General features: G+C 32.8%; 1 protein-coding gene across 1 annotated transcript; it reads left to right on the top strand.

Annotated features, from left to right (window-relative positions):
* Positions 1–6,445: 6,445 nt before the first annotated feature.
* LOC124458355 lies at positions 6,446–7,384 on the top strand. Its single transcript, XM_047008385.1, has one exon. It carries the CDS (start codon positions 6,495–6,497, stop codon positions 7,140–7,142), a length of 648 nt encoding a protein of 215 aa, XP_046864341.1. The 5' UTR covers positions 6,446–6,494; the 3' UTR covers positions 7,143–7,384.
* The last annotated feature ends 9,276 nt before the right edge of the window (positions 7,385–16,660 follow it).

The raw sequence follows: 16,660 nt of genomic DNA, 5'->3' as shown, positions 1-16,660 counted from the left end.
GCTTGTTCTGATACACCTAGGAAGCTAGCTACACTTTTCCATTTCATTCCGGTATCGCGTAATTGCTTTATCTGTACTTTGGTTTTATAAAAACAAGGCCTCCCTCCCGTATATCACCGGAATGAAATAACTTCTCTTCTATGCTCAGGAGACATGTAATCCAAGATCGCTCTTAGCCTGCTTATTTCCTCTTCTATTCCAACACTTAATCTTTCCAACAGCGAGACAAATGAGGGCTGAGGTGATAGTAAGTCTATCCTGTCATCATATCTTTCATTGTTAACGGCCACGAGCATTTCTGTAACAATTTGGAGATTTCGTTCTAACTTGCATTTACAATGTTTCAAATCAAGAGTATCATTAAGTACTATAGACATTTCTAAATGGGTAAACAATGCATCCAACATTTGGAAAAATTCAGTAAGTTCTTCATTTGCTTCAAAATAAGTTGCATTACTAGCAAACGCCATCTTGGGAAATCTCGTCACAGTTTATAAAACAACTCGTCATATATATCTCGTCGTATAAACCTTGTCACAGTTTATAAAAACACTCGTCATACACAACTCAACAATAATAATATAGTTTTCACACTGCATTATAGTAATTTCGACCACTACTTTACGAACCTCGAATACAATTATAGTAATTCTAATACGACATATAAATCTCGATACACTTTTGGCAGGTTTGGCTTGCCATACTGATGCATATCCAGCATTAGATAACCGAAAGGGCGGTTTGTAGGATCTTGAAATGATTCCAGAATGTAATTCGTTTTCTTCGGATATATTTGTCGTGCCAGTGTGGAGAAACCTAAAATGTCTCTACGGTTTTTGAAAATGATCATGTAATGGGAATTTAGACTTATAGTTCGCGATTGTTTACCAGGCAGAAATAAATATTGTATTAAATACATGACAGATATTCCGCAATGATGTGACCCACGGGTAAATAAATCAGACATTCGTTGATCATTAAAACACTCGGACATCAAATCGTCAACGATCACTAAAGAGTTTTGACAACGTTCCAGTATATCAAACAAGTTCTCTGGGAATCCTTCGACGAAGCATATGTTTGGAATTTTCGATTCCATTTCACCAAATTCACTTTGCCGTACGCCATAACAGTAAATAATTTTATTCGGAACAGGATAAAAAAGTTCATTAAGATAATAAAGCATCGACCTATCCAAATAGCTTTTGTCCGACTGACTTTGACCACACACATAAAAGTTGGCAGGTGTTCTAAAACGTACGTCCATTGTCTCGCTAATAAAAGATAACATGTTCTGCTTTCACTTTTTCTAACCACTCGCTAGTAAGCATTTTGACGTATTCTAAGAAAGAATGACTCGACTGGCTTGAATGGAGCGGTATTTGTAAAATAGTGAACAAAGTGCATACATTAAGAATACATTGGACAATGAGCAATTTTTATTAAATATTTTTCTAATTATCTACATCAATCAAACAACACGATCTCTTTTTATTACATATGAACAGATCTTACTCTAGCAAACATTTATGACAGAAAATTTTAAAAAAGCACTTGAGGGTTTAACTTTAAAATCCTCACATCGTTCATTCGTTTCGTAACTACATTCATAGTTCACAAGAGTTATTTGTAACATTTCCAAATTTCCATAATGAATTCCTTGCTGTCTGCATGTTTTTTATGGCGGTAGGTGTAACCCATGGTCAAAAATGTGGTTATGTGAAAAGATACCATCTTTTAGATTGTTGTAACATGAACCTGAAGCATGTTCCAGTCGGAACGGTAAAAGATACAGGGATAAGGATTTTGTCGTTCAGACGAAACAATACTAAAGCTGTGAATGAACTGGACGTAATTCGTACACGAGACTTATGTACATTGATTTACGTGAAAACCCTCTGTCATGTCCTGTAAATTTCTCAATGTTAAATGTGCTGTATGATCCGTGTCCAACCAGAAAAAAAAAGATGTATATTTGATGCCTGTGAACTCATTTTCGTCTGTGACACAACTTTTTTCGTATATGTCAGCCACAAGAAATAGTTTACTTCAGTCGTCCATCAGTTTTTCTCCTCTTCCATCGTCGTTGATTATGTCCACCCTGCGTAAATCATCTCAAGATTCGTCGTCCCCACAAAAGTTTTACATTCATCCTTCGCTGATTTTTGTTATCATGTCAACCTCCATTTCAACCTCATCACAGTCACTGTTAATATCGTCTACATCTTTGTTGTTGTCGCCGTCAACGTCATCAGCACCTCCACAATCAGCGATATCATTCTCAACGTCAAAGTCATCACCTCTGTTGTCGTTATCACCACTATTACCATCACCCTCATTACCAGCATCACCACTGTTACAATCGCAGCTATCGTCTTCGTCTTTACAGTCATCACTCTCCTTGCCGTTATCACCATCACCGTCAGAATCAATGGTATTGTCTTCATCGTTTATGTATTTTCTTCCACGAGCGAAAGAAAAAACTGTCAACTTTTATGTGTTGGTTCTATCTAGGATAGTTTTCATATTTGTCCGTATAATGTTAATATATTGCATAGTTCACAATTGTCGTCGCTGTTTCTTATCTGTACATACCGATCAATAGAAATGACTGCGTATCGTTTCAATCATCGTTGGGCTTGTCCAGTGTAGAAATGTGTCAAACAACCTCAGTCTAAAAACATGTATATTTGCTTGTTGGTTTGCTTGTCGTTAATTCAAAACTGTTTAACTATTCACCGTTTGTTTTTGTTAAAAATGTATACAATATATGTATGTAACTTTAATTTACCTGCATCGGCATTTTATTTGTTGATCCACTTGTCTGTAAAATGAAAGTTCACTGTCGGATTGATCACTGTCATCTAGAAACTCCATATCTGATTGTCGTTCGGAAAAGACTTCTTGCTTTAAAATTAGATGCTGAAAAATTGAATGTAGAAATTATACTTCTTAACCACAAGATAAAAAAACAAGATATTATAATAAAAGATAAAGCAACGAGAATTATTGAATTAATCAACTGTCCCCTTATACCTAACTGCGGTGGCGGCAACAATGTGTGCCTGTCCAGAAGAACCTTATATTTGTTTATGTGTAAGAATACAAGATTTCATTGGTTGGTTTTGGTTATGTATGAAGCTGACTTAAATTTAAATTTCTATTGTATTGACGAATATTTGCATTTACACAAAGGATATAATAACTGATGTCACAAGAATCTGTTAAAAAAAAGATGGAATATCATGATGAAGATAATATAAAACCCATTTTTAATTTTTTTTTTGAGTATATTTATTATCACTTTTATTATTTTAATTTTTGTTTGGGTGTACATATAATGATGCTGTTGAACAATAAGAAGAGAAAAATGGATGATTCCTATTTTTGTCTTTTATTCATATCAGTCTGCATTCTTTTTACATTGGGTGAAATACATTCAGATACGACAAATAGTGAAGTGGAAATTTTAAAGGCAAGGGTTGAGATATTAGAAGAAAATATCAAGGATTTAAAGAAATCTAAAGATTTTACTTGATGAAAGTACTTTTAGATTATTGGATTATAACATTTTTTGTGATATTTTTTTTCAATATGTGTATCATGGTATATTTGTTATCATTGCTATAATATTGAAATTTTATGAGAAAGATAGAATACCAAGAAAAGAAAATTCTTGAGATACAGAAATCTATAAAAGAAACGTATTTGTTTGAAGAAATTATCTGCATTGGTGGTGATGATGAATGGGATTGACATAATTCATTGTTATTTTAATGGAATTTATTTGTTTCAACTTCATGAAAAAGTTTTTAAAAGAACTTTTTCTGAAAATCATACTTTTTATCAAATACTAACGAATTAACAATTGCTGATAAAAAAAATTATATTTTAAAATATAAATCATCCCTCAAAAACCATAAAATAAATATAAATGAACAAAAATGTATAGAAAAAATATTTGTAAAGAATTGTATTTTTTAAGGGACCATTTGTTAATATAACAGAAATGGAAAAGTATACCATTAACAAAAAATTTTTTAGAGATTTGGTAACAGTTTTACAAATTTATTCTAATGGAAAAGCAATCGTGTTAAATAGAGTATGCTGTTTTAATCGCTTTAGTAGTCTGGGTTTTTTTCAAAATCTTTTTACTCTCCATATAATGATGGATTGTGTTGTAAATATGAGTTGCAAATGAATTTGTAAGCATGTGAAAAATTGGCAAATATGTTGAATAAAATTGCAAATAAAGATGAGAGTGAAATTTTGTATGAAGGTTTGTTTTAATCTAATGAGAAACGCCTCATTTTGGAACATGATTCAGGAAATAGATTAATTTTAAAAACACAAAAATCATCTCGTGTTGTGCATGAAAGTGGAACTGTTTATGTTCATAATGATGAGGAGGAGGATGATTATTTCAAACCTGCTGATCTAAATGATATTTCAATGGTTGATTGAACGGATGAGTTTTACAAAACATATTTCAGAAAAGCTGACGATTTAAGAGCTATATCACAAAATTTGCGACAATTTGTTGTATTTTGTTGTGATTTATTAAAAAGTAAAGAAAAGAAAAAACAAAGCAAAAAAATTTAAAGAAAAAAACGTAAGAACGAAATGTTAAGGACTGCACCAAGTAGAAAAAGAAAAAAAGATATTGAAAATGGTAATGACATTGAAGCTATTTATGTATTGAAAGAGTTTTCTAATAAATTGGATATTTCAATATATGATTGCATTGCTAATCATAGTGACTTTATGAATGAAATTTTAGAGGAAAAAATTGGAAAGAAACAGGATTTTGTAGAATTTCATAAAAAATATGGAAATGATGAAATCGAAAGAATATATAATAACAATTTTCTTTCAGTGCTTGATTATCATTGCCCTCCTCCTCCTACGATTGTAAAGCCCCGGTGAAACGAGCGCAACATTTTGATCCAACATCATCCAACTTTGTTGTCACAAAATGTTGGCCCCGTTTGACCACCCTTTTTTATAATGTTGCATGATGTTGGACAATGTTGCATGGAATTTGATTGTAGTCAAATTTTTATCCAACAAATTATGCTAATTTTGCATGTTGCGATCGTTTGACCTGGCGTTAGCAACAATGTTGGTCATACGCATGCGCAATATACGTTTAGCTTGATAATAAACATGGCGGACGAAATAGCAAACTGAAGTGACGAAGAAGTAATTGTAGAAGAATATAATACCAAAAAGAAAAAAGCAGTTAGAAAGTGGACCACGAATGAGACCAACACCTTGATTGACTTGTTCGAAGAAAGACCTTGTCTGTGGGACATATTTCAAAAGGACTACCACTGCCGAGATGTAAAGGAACTAGCTTATGCATGAGTCAATTCCAACAGTTACCATCCCCCCCCCCGGGAAACCCCTGGGCATTTGCCCTGGAGACCTTTCTCGGGGGTCGGGAATTTGCTCGTAAAAGAGATGCTCGGGAGCCGGGTATTTACTCCGGCAATAATACCCCCGGGGATTTGGCACCATTTGAGTACGCGAGTCGCGAGTATTGATTTCTATTAATTGCGACATTAAATAGTTAAAAAGGTCGTATATTGGTAGTAAATATGGATGAGTTTGCGGGGAAAAGCGTACAATTTGTTAGCGATTGGTTAAAGGAATCCAACCTTGAAAAACCGGTGGATATTTTTGAAGGTAATTCCTTAAAAAAATGTACAGACAATATAATATAACTTTATTTAAATATTGTATTTGCCAATTAGTGTATGCACATGTGCTGCTCACTTGCACTTTTATGCCGTACGTTTGTTTGATTTGTATTTGTACTCTGAAAAAGTTCAATTTTCCTCCGTTTTTGTTTTTGACTTTTACATATTTGGTTTTTATATATTTATTATGCTTCCCAATAAAAAATTGTCGCACTGAAATTTTATTGTGTTTAGCAAAATCTGAACTCTAGTTATCTTTAAATATACCAAATTTTTCCGAATATTTTTTGTGATATAATGTAGATTCGCAGAAGTTTTTTTTGTATTAAAAATATTTACATAAAAAGATATTTTACTGAAATATCCCTAAAAGACATAATGTTTGCCCCTGTTGTTATGTATGTTGATATATTGAGTATTGTTGCTGTATGTCAATTGACAAAATCTAATTACAATTATTTGTATACTTGAATAAGTTTATAAGATCTTTGTAGGCAAAACACTCCCATTTGCTTGTTCAAATGGCAATACGCAATTGTTTGAAATTTTATTTGTGACCAGCATGTATATATGTAGCATAAATTAAATATTTATATTTTCCATTGGTTATATTATAAGATTAACATGACAGATAGTTGTATGTATTTTTAGAGTATGGAACAATAAATGTATTTTGTGAGTATATATAAGGATCTTGTTGACAGGTATGCTGAAAAAAATATTTTATATACTTTAGAGAATGAAATTGATGGTGATGCCTTTGTTCTTTTGACAACTGAGTCAATTAAGGCAATGATTAAGAAGCAGGGTCTTTTGTTGAAATTTAAACATAAATTTCAACAGCTTAAAGAAAAAAATATTGAGCAGCATGTATATCAAAAGGCACAAGGAGTTTCATCTGGAGACGATACCACCAACAAGATTTCATTTCCAATAAATGTGTCTCCATGCATGAGTACTGATCTTATGTTAGAACAGAGTAAGATTTATGGCAGATTTAAAAGCAATGCCAAACTGTCAAGCTGGCAAAAGGCAGTGAATGATGCAGCATTTGCTATAACACAAGATGCCCCAGTTAAGCTTTATGACCGTTCCCAGCTGAAATTGGAAGCTGAAGAAAAGGCACGTGCTTCATACATTTTCAAAAAGAAGTCTGGATCGCGATCAAAGTTTGAAGGTACACATTCGTCAAAAAGAAAAAAAATGTCAACTGCAGAGCGAAACCAAGAGCTGACATCATCTTCAAGCCAAATTGAGAGCCTGACCACATTGATAGATAAACTTGAAAAGGACATGAATAGAGCAAAAGCGATCCATGATTTTGAATTATGTACTAAACTGTACAATGAGAAACGAAAGATGATAGTGGAGCAGAATAAATTAAAGAAAAAATGCAAAAGAAACCAGATGATTCAAATATTAGCAACACCAAGATTGTGAAAGCGATCAATCGTCTAGGAAGTGATGATATGTTGATACTTGACAGTAGTACTAGTGAAGAAGAAGAACTCAATAGCTCAAGTGATAGAGGATCGCTTGATGGGAGAGTTCCGGAATTGAAAAGGAAAATCCAAACTGCAAGCAATGAAATAGTTTATGCAACAGAACAGTTGGCAGCTGGTAATGAAAGCGAAGATATAAAAAAGAAGATTAAAATTGATGTGGTAAAGCATCAAGAAGAGGAAGACATGAAATGTTTGGAGCATCACAACTCATCTATAGTAAATGGAAAAGAAATTGTTTGTTTGCGACAAGCAGATCCTTTGCACACTGATGTCAAAGCAGGATCCAATCATCTAGATGATGAAAACTCTTTTTTATGAGTTAGAGCCCCATGTACATTACCAAGGGGTTTCACACACGAGAACAATAAAAGATTTAGTTAACATTTTGCGGACCCAAGAACATAGAAAACTTACAGACTGTAAAGTGCAGACAGTCACAGAATTTGTTAAAGTTTATGTTAGTTTATTTGAGGGTTTAAGTTTATCAGAATATATAGTTGCCAAGAAGGCAAGATGTAAAGAAATACACAGCAGTCTACCTTTGTGTTTGAAGTGCTACTCGTTGATTGATGCTGCAACCATGATTCTTAGAGAAAACACAGTAACTTTACCTTGTCTTTGGAATAGATGTTTCAGTAACATTCCATATAATAGTGGAAAAGCTAAAAGCAAAATGCTTCAGATGCCAGTTTCTGCTCTCAGTGTAAATGATGCAATTTACGTCACTGAGAAGAAAAAAGCACTAGAAGACTATGCCTTGCTTGCGAAGAAGATACAATCAAATTTTATGACTTCTAAGAACAAGTCCTACTTACAGCCAAAAGACTATGACGTGATGTTTTCTGTTGCCCAAGGAGACGTTGAAAAAACTTTGTTGAAACATACTGTGTGCAGCACTCAAAATCTATCTAGAAGGAGAGCAAGTCAACTTTATGGGATATCAAAACTTAAAGAGAGAGCTAATAATATCAACAAAACTGCACTCACGATGAAGGAAATAAAGGATAGACACTCAGCTTTAGCAAAGTCTGAGCAAAAACAGTTCTTGCTATCGTGTGGTGAAAACATTGATAATTACTTTATAAGCAGTTCGGATTCATTTGTGGAAACGGACTATGGAAGTTCAAGCAATGACAGTGGCAGTGACATGGAAGAATATGTTCCTGAGATAGAATTTAGAGAGGAAAGTGTAAAGGATAAGTGTAGAGGTGAGAGTAACATTCAAAAAGCAGCGAAATTACTTAAAGAAGTCTCTTTTAATTGGTTTGCGTTTGTTGTCCTGCTACAATCCAAATTTCGCTCCGAAGACGAATCAGTAGTTGACTCGTTAATGATTGAAATTGCATTGCTTTTACCAAAACTTGGATTCAGCGAAGAGGAAGTTCAGTTAATTGAGCAATCACGTGCTGCTTATCTGCAAGCAATTGAACAAAGCGAAGAAATTGTGCAAACTATTTCACTCTCCTCTACTGATTCAAGTTGCGAAGAATCGGAAGAAGATAACCTGAAACGACTAAATCATCAAGAATCAATTCATAGTAAGCTACGAAAAATAAAAGATAATGCCAGAAAAAGAATGTTTAAAGAAATTCAGGGAAAACGATTTCTTCGGAAGAGAATATCAAAGTCTACGAAAAGAATATTGGATAAGTATAATGACATTGGTGAAGTCATCGAGAACATCGTTCAGGAAAGTGATGTAGGAGCTGATCGTTGGTGCAGAACTGGTGTGTACACATTTTCTGGGGATATTAAATCATCACAGCGCATCACGTACGGTAAAATAAAAAAAAAACTTAAAGAACATTATGGTAGACACTTCAGCTATGGATCAGTAGTTCAATTATGTGTACCAAAACATAAACGACATCGCTCATGTAAACGGTACAGTGGTGTTGCCAATGTCAAATACATGAGAGCGAGGAAAGGTTTTATATTAAAGTTTAATCCTGATTGCAAGTGGAGTCGTTCCATGTATAAGTCTCTGAATCAATTACAAAAAGATGGGAGCCACATGTTGCTTGTCAATAGAGATGATCAAGCTGGCTTTCGATTAGACTCCACATTTACCCATAAAAACTTTCCTGTATTATCGGTAAAACCAACTCTTACTACCTGCACTGACTTTCTTAATAAATATCAAGCACAATTGCAAGTTACAAGCTATAACTTTTCAAAGACATCCAACACAGTTGAACAGTGTGTTGGAGTGGTAAAAGCATCTGGACTTCATGAAAAATCGCCAGCACAACACAGCGCAGATCTGTCTGTTGTCGAAAATATGGATGTGATTGCATCAGCATTTCATAATACCAACAAGAAAGCTAAAGAATTTGAGTGTATTAGAGTTGATGGTGCGACAGACGAGGGCCCTTCCCATGCTGAAGTTCAATTTATGTGGTGCGAACGGCATGTAAACAAGAAAACAAAGGTGACACTTGTAACAACCCGGTGCAGTGGTGACAGCTACCTCAATCGTGTCGAGCTACAAAATGGGTGTTTAAGTCGTGGGCATTCAAACACATTCATTCCATCGACTTTACATGGTTCACCATATTCAGATAATGTAGAATTTGACAAGAAAAAGCACGAAAAAAACATGTCTGCTGCCATTGATCAATACATTAGTCGTGTTGATGGAACGCCGTGTATGAATACTGTTATTCATTTGATAAGGGGTGCAGAAAACCATGATTTCGTGTCACGGAGAAATAAGCTATTAATATTTCTGAAAGGAACTAAAAAAGAAAGGCTAAGTCTGAAAAACGAAAATCCCAGTTTGTTTGACTATTTTTCGGAAATTTGGGACGTACGAAACAATCATATGGATAAAAGTTTGCCGGAAAAATATGTTTTTATGCTGAGGTGTTGTGGTAAATCAGGATGCCCACATCCACTGTGTCAGGAAGGTAAAATATCAAAGAGAAATAAATCTGAGAAAGTCAATAAATTTAGTAAACTTAAATTGAACTAACAAATATTTTTTTAATTTTTTATTAGCGTCCAAACAACCAAAGTCAGCAGAAGGTATTTCTACATTTGGAGGCAGCTTTTGCATTTGTGGTTCCTCTGAAGACACTAAGAGGTAACTTTCCTCAGCTTTAAAAACTTGTATTTGATGATCGTTGTAGCTAACAAGTCATTTGGATCGATCTTTGTAGATTTATGATATGTTGTGATCAATGCGGACAGTGGTTACATGGGGATTGTGTAAAGACAACAGAGGAAGAAGCACAAAATTTGGAGAAATTTGTTTGTAGTGCCTGCAACGAACAAGGTACATTAATCGGAAAGAGTTGTATATTTTGCTTTAATTGTTAAAGTAATATTTTTAAGGTGTTAAAAGTGCATATTGTTATTACGTCCCTTAAACTTTAAATCAAATTGCACTCTTGTTGATATTTTATAAGGTGGAAGAAATCTACCGATTCCCATCTCCTGGTATCCAGACGGACCATCGTGTGGTTTTTTTCCTTACCCAGTTGCTGATGCAAGAAGACCTTGGGGAGGGGAGGATTGCGAAACATGCACGGGAGATTGCTATGGGCATTATGTCACCGAAGTATCAGAGCTGCTAAATTTATATGCAGTTGGCAAAGCTATAAGGAGCCCGCCGCCGTCTGAAATACTGGCAGACTTTCACAAGAGTCACAGTGGCGGATGTGTAGAGGATGCTGACATAAGCATGCTTGCCAGAAATGTTTGCTGTCAACCGAGGATGTTAGCTTGTGGATTCAGCACTTGACGCAAATTTCTGTGAACAGGAAAAGAGGTGCTGGAAAAGCAAAAGCAGCAAGAGAAAAGCGGAGCAAGGGAAAGTAACAAGGGAACGAATTTCTTTTACCACATTTATTTTTTATAGGATATATGTGTTAGTTTGTGTTAGTTTAATAAAGTATTAAAAAGTGTTCCTAATTTTCGTAATTTAAAATTACTTGGTCCCGGAGCGGGGCATTTGCCATTGGCAGCTTGCCCGGGGGCTGAGTATTTGCCTTCTTGCCTTTCCCCGGCAGCGGGGAAATTGAACTATTAAAACAAAAAAAATCAAATGCCCGGCCAAAGTCCCGGGGGGGGGATGGTAACTCTTGGAATTGACTCATGCATTACGAGGAAATGAAGAATATATTGGGGATTAGCGTGAAAGATACTAAAGCTAGACTTGTTTCCCTAAGGGCGCAACTTGGCCGAGAAATCGCGAAAACAAACAAAACGAAATCTGGTCAAAGTTCGAGTCAGAACTATTCATCGTCGTGGGCTTATTGGGACCGATTACAATTCCTTCGTCCGGTTATGAACGCTGGCAAAAGTAAAGACAACCTTTCAAAGCATTCATCTTCAAATATATCTCCTCGTCTTGATTCTGTTGATGATGAGATGGATACAGGATTGGATTCGGAGTCGGTTTCATCCAAATCATCACGTGGCAGTTATAAAACACCCACTAGGATACGAGCTGAAGCAGAAGAAAAGAAGAGAGACCTTATTACTACTTGCATTGACGTTTTAAAAGAGCCAATGCCTGCTTCAAATAGTGTTAGTCAGTGTCCATTTTCAATGTATGTGGCAGAGAAGTTATCGAAATTTCCACCAAGAACCAGAATAGTTGCTGAAAAACGCATCACAGATATAATTTTTGAGCTGGAAATAAATGAAATGAATAGTTCGACATCCCATCCAACACTTTTTTATTCAAATCATACAAATGCAAATCAAAACATTGGTCAGCAATTCACAGATGAACGTCCGTACGAAATGCAGTTAAATCCACAAGTGACTACAGAAACTGAAATCCGCATTCCATTTTTAAGAAATGCTGTGCAATATTAAGGAAGCTTTCTATGTATAGCAAATAATAAGTTCCATGTTTAGTATTCTACTGTTGCTATTGTTGTAATTGAGGATGACAGAATGAGGTAGAAAAATTTTGTATTTTACTTAAAATAGATGTGTTATTTTTAAAAAAATAGACAGCTTGCAACATTTTCATCAACTTCATATCACCTTTGTATAGTGACTAAAATTTACTTAGTTTTGTTTTACAAAATTGCATGAAATTGAGTTTGTTGATGAATTATCAATGTAATGGCTATTCAATATTTTAGTAAATAGTAACTAGCATCTTTCCCATTGCCATTCTATAGCACCATGAGTGCAAAAATATTCCATAAATGCATTCCTAATTGATTTTGCAAGATTTGAAGAGTTATAACCAGATGATGATACACTGAGTGATGTAAGTATAGCTGAATTGTCTTGTCGCCATTGACTAGGAATGAGGTTACCACTTGAATCTTCAGCATCACATAAACCAGGTGGACAATAATCATTTCTGGAGGCACCTTTTCTCAAGAAATTATGAAGTACAAATGCAGCTTTGATTAAGGATTCCACAGTTTCTGGTGGTAGCTGAAGTGTTGTCCTCAAAAATCTCCATCTGTTAACTACAATTCCAAAGAGGTTTTCAGATATGCGCCTAGCTCTAATATGTCGATAATTATACACTCTCTTTTCTATGGAAAGACCTTGTTGGGGGTATGGTTTCATAAAGTACGGTTTCAGAGCAAATGCATCATCACCCACCAAAACAAAAGGTAAACACTCTGAACATCCGGCAAGATATTCAGGACTTGGTAAGGATAATTTATTGTCCTCAATAACCAATGCCAATCCACATTTATTCCATATTCCGCCATCGGATACACGACCATTTGTGCCAATGTCTGCATACAAACACTCATAATCAGGTCCTGCTACAGCAAGGACAACTATAGAACGAGTGTGCTTGTAATTGTAGAAGTAGGAGCCTGAATTTGGTGGTTGTTGTACAACTACATGTTTGCCATCAATGGCTCCAAGGCAATGAGGGTACTGCCACTTCTCATTAAATTTTTTGGCAATATGCAACCATTCTCCTTTTTTGGATGGCACTTTCATATAATCTGGTTGAACATGATCGTTTATAGCATCACAAACATTTTTTACAATATATGAAATTGCAGATCTTGATATTCGAAACTGAAAACTTAATGATCTATATGATTCCCCAGTGGCCAAAAAACGCATGGCCAATGTTAATCTTTCTGCAGCTGTGATCACTTTGTGACCACCAGAGACCTGACACGGCGTAATGCCTTTTTCAATATATCGTAATAACGTTTGAAAGTCGTCATAGCTCATTCGCATCATTTCTTTATATCCTGCGGTATCCTCCATTCTTAATTCCTTAACAATGTTGGTAAAATAGCCCTTTTCTTTTCTTTTCTTCATCCATGGTCTTGTTTTTCCTCTTGTCCAACTTCTTTTGTTTTCCTCTAGAAGTTCTACTACACATAAGGCAGCTGCACAACGACGAATTTTGTGATATTGATGAATTTCAAAATTAGTGGCCGCCATATTTATTCGAATTGCGTAATGTTTAATCATCAATGATATAAAATGTTGTTTTTGTTTGACCAGTAGGGCACAACATCTTCCAACATCTTCCAACAAAGTTGGATGGTGTTAGTTGAAAATGTTGCGCTCGTTTGACCAGGGCTTAAATGATGACGATGATGAGGAGAACAAAGAAGAATAAGACTAATTTAATTAATGACGATTTTATAAAAAAAGCCGCAAGATTATTAAAAGGCGAACATTTAGAAGATAATGAACAAAATATATATAATTTGTATCAAAAGAAAAAGGAAAATATAATCGTTTAAATGTAAATGTATGGAAAAAAATGACTAATGAAGTATTGATTTAGCTGAAATGAAAGCTTTGGCAAGATATAATGATAATTTGCATTATTTGTTATGTGTAGTTTATGTTTATTCAAGATATGGTTTTGTTCGTTTGTTGCAAAATAAATCTAGTAAAAATGTTATGAAAAAATTTGAAGATTTTTTATTGAAAGAAAATGAATTTCCTAAAAAAATAGTATCAGATGAGGGAACTGAATTTGAAGGGATTCAAAACGATTTGTCAAAAAAATATAATTTTACAATTTATAATACTTATAATCGCGAAATTAAAGCTACTCGTGCTGAAAGATTTAAACGAGCAATAAAACAGATGATTAGAAGAACTACTGACTTGTTGCAAACAAGAAATGAAAAAAAAAATTAATTATAAAAAATACTTACATTTAATTGTGGAAAGATATAACGAGTCTCCTCATCGTGAATTACTTTCTGACAATCTTTCACCATATGATGTCTATTTAAGTGAAAAAAAAATTACATCAAAAGATTATCTAATATTTTAAACAAAAAAGGGATTAAAAATTTAAATATATTTAAAAAAATGATAAAATGCAAATTTCAAGAATTAAAAATAATATTTTTGAAAAGGGACAGTGGTTAATGAGATTTTTTATATAAATAAAGTTTTGCTGACTTTGTTGAATTTTTTATATAAATAAAGTCTTGTTTCTTATAAGCTTTGTGATAACAATGGTGAAGAAAATCAAGGGAAATTTTATCGCGAAGAATTAAAAAAGGTTTAAAAATAAAAAATATTAATATTACATTAATTAGTAATGTTAATAATAAAAATGGTGAAAAAACTATATTAATCATTTTACTACAACATTACCTGGTCAAATTGATGCATTAAATAATAAACATATAAGTGTGTTAGATGTTTTTTATCCAAAAACAGCAAAAAATATTAATGAAGATGAATGCTGGTGTGATTTAGAATTAAAAATTTCAAAATTCTTTATTCAAACGGATGTTCCTACTAAAAATATAAATAAAAGCTTATATCCAATTTTGAAGTTTAATTTACCAAGAATTAAAATACCGTCGGGAATATATAACAATAAAAAAGTTATATCACTTTTGAATGATTATTTAAATGATTTTAATATTTTTTTTAATAATAAAAATGGTAAAAATAATATAATTTTAACAAATGAATATACTTGTTACTATATTCAGGGGAAAGAATCTTATTCTAATCAGGGTAAAAACTATGATTTTAAAAATTATATTTGGACAAAACCCACAATGAACAATGAACAAAATAGAATACATTGATTATGCTACAGGAAATAATACAATGAAATTTAAATTAACTTTTTCAAAAAAACTAAGTTTTATGTTGGGATTAGACAAAGTAGAAATAAAACATATGATTGATTCTGGATTTAATTCTAGCCAACATAAATTTGTAAAAAAAATTATTTCATTGCCCATATCTTCCTGATGAGACAGTTGGAATAAATAAAATTTTTATATATTGTGATAAAATTGATAGTAAAATTGTTGGTGATTCAAAAAGTGAATTGTTATGTATTGTTCCTTTACATTATGCAAATGAAGTGGAGATGAATTATTTGTGTACAATCCTCCAATTATAAAAAAATAATTGATTTCTTCATTTACTAAAGTAAAGTATTAATAAAAGTATTGGATCATCAAGGCAATTATATTCCATTTGATTATGGAAATATAATGTTGGAATGTCAAATAAAAAAAAAAATGGATAATTAAATTTTAAATGGAAATTAAATTACGTCCTATTAAAATACCACAATATAATGATACTTTATCTCGAAATTTTTTTAGGACAGAGAAGGATATAGTATATCCATTTAATTTAACAGGAATTAATAAAAATAATATTTTATATGGAATAAAGAGTTTAAAACCAAAAAATTCAAAAAAAGAGGTATTAAATTAAATATTTATTCAGCAATTCCATATAATTATATTGATTTTACAAGTGGAAATGTACAAAAAAACCCAGAACTTGGTGAAGTAACTAATGTGCAAAACTGTTCAACAAACATCATAAGAAATTCCAATAGCTAACCAAATATTTCATTTTTTTTATTATTACATAAAAAACTTTTTCCATATTTAAATGGCGGATTATCTAAATTAGATGCTGTTGCTAATTTTAATTTACAATCAATGTAAATAATGGAATATGTAAAAGCTCCTTCGATTCTACTTTCAAATAATATATTATTTGAATTGGAGTATGATGATTCAGATAATAACTACATCACTAACGAAGAACTAGATATACTTCTGGACTTAAAATTGAAGAAAATAATGAATTTCAATGAAGAAAGTAAAAATAATTTGTATAAATATTATGGACATGTATTAGAGGGTAATGGAATGAAATTTTGTAGTCCATATTATAATTATACAAAAATATTAATCTAATTCTATCACTGAAAAAAAGGAATTTGTCCACCTATTGGCTTAACTGATACTGCACTTAATTATTTATTAAAAAAAAAATTATCAGAATTTGTTTTAAAAGAGAAAGAAAAGGAAAATAAAAAAATTTTCCGAAGAGAAGCATACGAATAGATGATAATTTGTTGAATTTTTTGCAGAAATAAATTTAATTTCTTGTAAATGATATATATTTATAAGTTATTGCAAAAAATTTATGACTACATTTATATTTCTTGTTGGTTGTGTGAACTTCTCACTAATAAAATAATAAAAT

This window comes from Xenia sp. Carnegie-2017, unplaced genomic scaffold, assembly GCF_021976095.1.
Source record: "Xenia sp. Carnegie-2017 unplaced genomic scaffold, XeniaSp_v1 HiC_scaffold_6, whole genome shotgun sequence".
Taxonomy (NCBI): domain Eukaryota; kingdom Metazoa; phylum Cnidaria; class Anthozoa; order Malacalcyonacea; family Xeniidae; genus Xenia; species Xenia sp. Carnegie-2017.
Note: the sequence above shows the minus strand (reverse complement) of the source record. Positions and strands in the feature narration are given on the sequence as shown.

What these genes read in the sequence shown, in the direction of transcription:
- LOC124458355 (XM_047008385.1), top strand. Translation starts at nt 6,495, where the DNA reads ATGATTAAGAAGCAGGGTCTTTTGTTGAAATTTAAACATAAATTTCAA.